Genomic DNA, 7,196 nt, shown 5'->3' with positions numbered 1-7,196 from the left:
CTCTCACGAGGGTTCACAAAATCCCTGCTTTGAAATACATACACTGAGCCAGCAGCAATGCTGCAATAGTTTTATCAAAACATGTAACTCCCATGCCAAATCTCATGCTTCCAAGCATCAGGAAGACATTTGCTACCAGCCAGCATATGCTATTTCACAGCCTTATTTTACATCTTCTTCTTAATAATATCTATTATTCAGCTACAGCTGTTACTGGCATCTGCTGAAAGAGATGCATGACCTAGGCTACCAGATCCATACCATTATGTTGTCATTGCAAAAACTCAGACAGCATGCATGCAATCACACAAGGGTGCAGATGTTTCAGCATTCCAGCTTCCCAGCACGGAAGGGGAAAAATCACCAAAATACCAGCAAAATTCTCGGCCACAGAGATGTGCTTTCAGGCCCAGGTGTTTGGGATTGAACAAAGCCTGTTACAAAGTCTAGGTATATTACTTTTTTTTTAACTACCTCATGATATTTAGTTATTTGTTACAGAAATGCAAAGACTGTTTAGACTGAAGCATGAATGGAAAAGTCAACATGTGAAACTTCCAGGAGAAACAAAAGAGTTAGGGCAAGAAGAAAGATCTCCATGCTGGCCAAGGACATGATGGAGAGCCATCATATGAGTAAACACTGAGAAGGTGCTGTTTGTTGCAGAAGCCAGAGGCCAGGCTCCAAGAAACTGTTGACTCCTGAAGTTTATGAAAGCTCAGTCCAAAAGCCACTTCATTATCACCAGTACAGAGGACCTAAGAGGCTGGACAAAAACTTGATATCCAGCTTTCCTCATCCTCCACGTCACCAAAGTCATCCTGGTGGGATTGGCCTGGCCACACACAGCGATATAGCAACACTGTAGCAGATATATAGCAACAATGTAGCAGAAACATACCCACAATATGGCAACAGTGTAGCAGATATACAGCCACAATATAGCAACACTGTAGCAGCAATATAGCAACACTGTAGCAAAAATAAAGCCACAATATAGCAACACTGTAGCAGCAATATAGCAACACTGTAGCAAAAATACAGCCACAATATAGCAACACTGTAGCAGAAATAAAGCCACAATATAGCAACACTGTAGCAGAAATAAAGCCACAATATAGCAACACTGTAGCAGAAATAAAGCCACAATATAGCAACACTGTAGCAGAAATAAAGCCACAATATAGCAACACTGTAGCAGAAATAAAGCCACAATATAGCAACACTGTAGCAGAAATACAGCCACAATATAGCAACACTGTAGCAGAAATACAGCCACAATATAGCAACACTGTAGCAGAAATAAAGCCACAATATAGCAACTGGCTACACACAGCAATAGCTCTGGTGGGAAGGAATAAAAAAGCCAGGGGAGAATGACTGTGACTGAAACCAGTTTGATTTTTATCACTTTTCCTTCCTACATGGTCATTCACTGAGGTTTTTTGTATTAATTTCCTGCAAAATGAAATAACTCATGTCACCATCTCTCAGCAACAAACACCTTCCTAGCAATGGGATGAGCTTTGGATCCAGAAGCAGCCATTCCTCCCTAGGCCCCCACCCCAAGTCCACCCTGGAGAGGCAAGCTGAGGTCCCGACTTGGGAAGAGTTCTGTCAGGTAATTACAAGTCACTCCTCCAGCAATGGGCAAAGTTCAGATAAAGACACCGGGGTCTTGTACCAAGGTCTATGAGGCTGTAGCAGTGGTGTCTGCTGGATCTTACCACATCTGGTGGCCACATTCCCAGAACCAGCTAGAAGACGTGGTCCCATTCAGCTTGGCAGCTGTGCAGGTGAACAGGCAGGCACTGCTCTGCTCCACAAACCCCCTCATCTTCTGCAGGCAAGCCTTTTAAAAACAAGACACTCTCTGGAACGTTTCTGGGTTTTTAAAGAAGTCTTAAAAATAACCCAGATGAAAGGCAGGGCTCTCCTCGAAGTGTATAAGGACAACTCTGCCTCTCAGCAATATTTAATCTGAATACCCCGTGATTATAAATGGGCTTGGTCCTCTTGCAGAGTGGGGAAGTGCCATCCCTCTATGACAAATGCTCGAGTGAGCCACAGCTCTGCTGTGTTATTCACTTGTGCACAGAAAGGGAAAGCTGAACACAGAATTAAGCCAAATGTTTGAATCACCATTCAGTACAGTAAACAACAGACCATCTTGTCACCTGCAGTATTCACAGGATTACTTGTTTTTCCTGCTTAAAATGGAAACCTCAGACAAAAAGCAAAACACCAAGAAGAAGCTCTAAAAGGAACACATATTCTGTTTCAGGTAATCTCCTTCTCAGTTACATTGCAGTCACATGGAAGGGTGCAATGAATATAAGTGTTTGTGTAGAAAATCTGCCCACTGTTTCATAAAGCAAATTGTTTTCTCTGAGTTTGGTAATGCATGAAACTAGTTTGGCCTTTCCTGTTTCAAGACAGCTTTTCTCCTGAATAGGAATACAACAAAATAGGCTGGAAGGAGGAAATGAAGGTGATGTGCTTACACTGAGCAACAGTGACACCAACTGCATTCATGTCTATGTGGGTTTTGCCTGTACCACAGGTTACCCATGCCCAAAGAACCAGTGACATGAGGCCACGTGTGGGTCATGGACACTCTCCTATTCCCATCTCTTCTCAGCTCCAGCTACTGCTTCAAAACCCAGGCTGGTGTTAAAAGGGAAAAAGGCTTGTTACTGTGTTGGTAACTGGTGCCCAGCGCTTTATGGCTTCTTGAGACTGCAAGGGAAAAGGTAGAAGAACTGCTTTGCCTGGGGCTGTATTTTCTCCCCGGTCACTCTAGCAGGAAGGCAGCCTCCAAGCCTGATTGCTGCAGACTCCTGTCTCCTGATGATATTCCACTGTGTGTCCTGCTGGGAACACTTCCAGGTGGGTTTCTTTGGTGGAGCTGCGTGTCAGGGGTGTGAGGTTTGAAAACAGGGCTTGTTTGGTGACACCCCATGGAAGGGACTAGTCACCTCCACATCCATTGGTGGTGATGTGTTGGGATTTCACATCCTCCGTGGTTTAAAAAAAAAAAAAAGTCGCCTGTTATGATTGACACTGTTCAATTTGAAAGATCAATAATTCATTAATATTTAGGAAGATCACAATACATCAGTACTTCAAATTAATCTCGATGGTTTTGAGCCCTCTCTTCTTTCTGTTTGTTAGGTATTAGCATTTCTACACAGTCTGTTTTAACAACCCATCTTGAAAACTACAGCACAGGGGGAGTCATCTTAAGTCTCCAGTGAAAAACAAATCAATAGAGATAAATAAATTGGCTGCCAATGTGGAAACTGGCACATTCCTTTATTTACCCAGCTCAAAACTAACACTTCCGTTAAGTGATGATGTGTGCAAATTTCTATAATCCAGCACTGTCAAGCCCTGGAGTGAATCAGATAAAAAGACGGTTGTTGTAGTAAAGCATGTAGAAAATTGCAAGCCTGCAATATGATCTGTTTTTGAGCTGGTTTGCATTGTGCGCTAAACAAAGGCTGCAATCTTATAAGGGACTTAATCATGCCATATGATCAACCACATCTTGAAACACAGCTGAAACATATTTCCCTCAGAGAGAAATATGTCACAAAGACAAGTCAGTAAATGGAGCAAAACACATGGGAGTTGATCATTAATAACTGATTTAATTCAAAAGCTGTGTCTCCTCTTTTCAACCCAGCGGTAGGCAACCGATCTGATCAAATGCTGAGGACCAGGTACATGGTACTTGAGTGGAGATACTCATCCAAAGGTCCAGCCAGCCTGGCTGATGTAGTCCAGCTCTCAGCAGATACAGCAGTATATGTGAAAGTAGCTAGGACATCTTCATCTACAGCTGCTCTTCTTTCAAGGGCCACATCCAATTCTGTTTCATCCCATATACGCTACTCCGTGGGTGAGTGACCATAAGAAAGTAGAACCTGGTCTGAGGAGTGAAGCAGCGATCCATTGGCTTCACTCTTCTGCGGTGCCACTGATGATGTGCTTGAAGGAGAACGGAGAAAATTTGTACCCAGCTCCCACATAGAACTTGTTCTGGAACTCAACCCTGGGGAGGAGCAGAGCCATACATCAGTGCTGCCCATGGGCAGGACCTACCGCCAGCTGAGAGGCTTAAACGTGGCACCCATGGGAAAAGGGAGGCCATGAGAGATGGTGGCCTCTGAGCCAGGAACACGGGCTTCTTCTGGAGCCAGCAGTGAGAGACAGGCAGCCCAGGGAGTGACCCAGCACACATCAGCTTTGACTTCCCATCAGTCAGCCTGGGAATGCTCCTCATGAGGCCAGTCAGCAGGACCTTGCCTGCTCACCAAACTGCTTCTAGCAGCTCTGAGAGCTGGGATAACTGCCTGCTGGTTGCACACCCTGGTGGGAGACAGATGTCTCCCCCTCCCTGCACAATGACAAGCAACTGCACCATGTTTGCCTTGGCAGCATTTGTGGGTTGTGGCGGGATGTTACGTGGTGGAAAAGGCCACAGCTTGGGTGCTCAGGCAGGATGCCAAGTTGTGGTGGTGGTGAAGGGTGATTTGTTACCTTGGTCTTGCTTTACATGCTAGCCTGTATGGTACATCCCACTGCCGTCCTTGCCTGGAGAGGTGTCTAGTTAAGGCAGACATGAGCTAACTTGAAACAGGATTGCCACAAAGCCAAAACAGTTTGGAGCTCAGCCTGGGCTAATGGCACAAGCACTGACCCAGGTTTTCAGCAGGTTTTCCAGCCCAGGCTGACCTCTTGCTGCCATAGGTAGACCCCAGCTGTCTTGTTTGATGGTAGCCCTGGGTGGGATACACAACCAGTGGTGCGGCTGTGGTACCTTCAGACTTTAGTGTGCAGGTCTAGGTGGCCTCGGTGGCTCTCTATGTTTACCAGGGCAGAACTGCAGGTTGTTATTTGCCTCCTGTGCCCACAGCCACCACAGGCTGAGGAGAACAGGCAGGTTGCTCCAGGGAGCAGCTCAGAGATGGAGCAGGAAGCTCTGACCTCCCTTCGGAGGACTCTCCCTTGCTTCATTTGCCAAAGGGGACCGATGTCCTAATGCATAGGTACTAGCGCAGCATGTCGAACGCTGTCTAGTGTGGCCATTTGTTTCCACAGCCTGATCCCTCCCAAAGACTGCTCCGGGAAAAGCTCCAAAAGACCGCACCACCTACCAGTGCAGACGCAAGGCATGCAGGAAGGCTGAGAGCCCCTCCATTACAAGCAGGATGGCTACCGTTAGCACTGCAAATGCTGCAAAGATAATGAAGATGACGATGAGGCCAGCCCAGCCACTGTTGTTGAATCCATTGTGCATCACCATGGTCCAAAGGACCTCTGACAATTCTGCAAAAGGAAATAAACAGTGCTAAGCAACAGCTGTAGACAGACATAGTGCACAATCTGGCAGCTGACCCATTTTTCCCAGTTAGAAGTGTTGGCTTGGGATAAAATGCACATGTCAGTAAAATGCACATGACAGTAATCATGTATGACCACCCTGCCTCTCCATAATGACTGGGGAAGGAAATTGGATGCAGATTGTTTTCCATTGCTCCTCTTCACTGTGTTAGAAGCTGATGGTGCTGTTTTGGCTTGGCTTTGCATCACAAGTCCATGTAAGCACACTACCAACTGCTGTTACCCTGGGATGATACAGTCACCAGTTTAATTTTTACATCTTTAACATGGCAGATAGGCAGTATATGGATCCTTCTAGGATTGCCTGCTGCTAAATCCCAATGAACGTGATTGTACAAGCTGTACTGACTGATGCTAAGACCCACAGGAGACGTGTAATTCCCATTTGTTCTCCCAACCACTTCTCTTAGGGTGTCATGGACAAGCTGGGGGGGGGGGGGGGGGGGGGCGAAGAAGAGGCACAACTGGTTGGTCCCACCCAAGCTGTATTACCAAGCTGTATTAGTGTTTAGGTTTCTTGCATGATCTTGAAGATTTTTTCTCCTACACAAGTTTATACCAACATTCACAGCACTGGTATATATGATGTGTCCTGTCAGCTTAATAACATATTCCTAACAGCTACCCCAGTCACACAGGATAGACTCAGGACCAAGAAATTTTCCCCCTGTGATACAGGCAAAGCAAGGACTTGGCCCAGCTCTGCTCCATCCATATGCTCCACCAGTTCAGCCTTCCATTTTGCTAGTTGTTAGTCCTTTAGCCACGTTCAAATTCAATGACCTGTTACTTTAGGTGACAAAAGATGCAAGGGATCCCTCACAACTGTTGTCCTCAGGAAAAAAAACCTCCTGCCAATGCTAGTTTGTAAGACTGTAAAGGAATATGGTGGTTTTCCAGGCAGAATTCTGAAATAACACATAGGACTACCCTTAGCGAATCTATTTAGTTGGTTTATTTTATTTTATTTAGATATCTGTCTGCCATGTAAAGCTAATGTGTGTTAGCTTCCCCTCAACTCCTACTAAACTCATTTCTGTGCCAAGAAGTACAGCTTACGCCTGTCAATCCATGGTGTGCCCCTCCTTTTGTTTTTCTTTTTTGTGTGCCAAATTTTTTAGGGCAGGCGCAACTCCTAGCCAGAGGCAGTACAGCAATATTAATAAAAAACATTTCAGAAAAATTAGTCTCAAAAATCTGAAGTTCCACCCTGAGGCAATTTTTTAGTATTTGAGCATTTTTTTAATCTTAAATCAAGACAAAAGATATTGAAATGCTGTACATTTCTCATGGAATGTGAGATTCCACTAAATGTTGCTGGGGAAAAACCCAGTGAAAATGACAATTCCAGGCATCTTGAACAAAAACTTTTCTTTCTAGTTTGCTGAACCAAATCAAAATAACTGTTTCAAGTCATTTTGACATTCATCTGCATATCCTAAGGCTATAGTAAGTGCCTTTTGGGAAATGAAGCTATGGTTTCCATACTGCCGTTCCCTCTATGGATTGGACTACTCATTTGGGCTGCACCTCCCACCATGCTACGCACCAAGTGAACTATTCCGGGGGGGTGCCTACAGAGCAGGTGGCAAAGGGGCCCTGGACAGTATATGCAGTCAGGAGCTCCCTGATATATAGCTGCCAGGGATCACCACTGAAAACTGAGGAGGTCACCATGAAAAGCTTGGATTGACCTGACCTGAAGCAAAACATTCCGAGACACAAACGACCACAAGGAGAACTGTAACTTCATGGGGAAATTTGCAGCAATAATCAGACACCAGCAG

At 45.2% G+C, this 7,196-nt stretch overlaps 1 protein-coding gene across 5 annotated transcripts in view; it reads right to left on the bottom strand.

Annotated features, from left to right (window-relative positions):
* Window positions 1-1,279: 1,279 nt before the first annotated feature.
* The window catches only part of ATP6V0A4 (ATPase H+ transporting V0 subunit a4), a 30,070-nt gene continuing 24,153 nt past the window's right edge, over window positions 1,280-7,196 (bottom strand). For 3 of the 5 annotated variants that reach the window (XM_056341596.1, XM_056341594.1, XM_056341598.1), the window contains 2 exons: window positions 5,163-5,334; window positions 1,280-3,993 (listed from right to left, as the gene is read on the bottom strand). In XM_056341596.1, coding sequence (XP_056197571.1) covers window positions 3,894-3,993; window positions 5,163-5,334 — 272 coding nt within the window. In that variant the 3' untranslated portion in view covers window positions 1,280-3,893. Of the gene's footprint in view, window positions 4,058-5,162; window positions 5,335-7,196 lie in introns of all 5 variants that reach the window. The other 2 variants (XM_056341597.1, XM_056341595.1) reach the window with 1 other exon arrangement.

The sequence above is a fragment of the Falco biarmicus genome, chromosome 5, assembly GCF_023638135.1.
Source record: "Falco biarmicus isolate bFalBia1 chromosome 5, bFalBia1.pri, whole genome shotgun sequence".
Classification (NCBI taxonomy): domain Eukaryota; kingdom Metazoa; phylum Chordata; class Aves; order Falconiformes; family Falconidae; genus Falco; species Falco biarmicus.
Note: the sequence above shows the minus strand (reverse complement) of the source record. Positions and strands in the feature narration are given on the sequence as shown.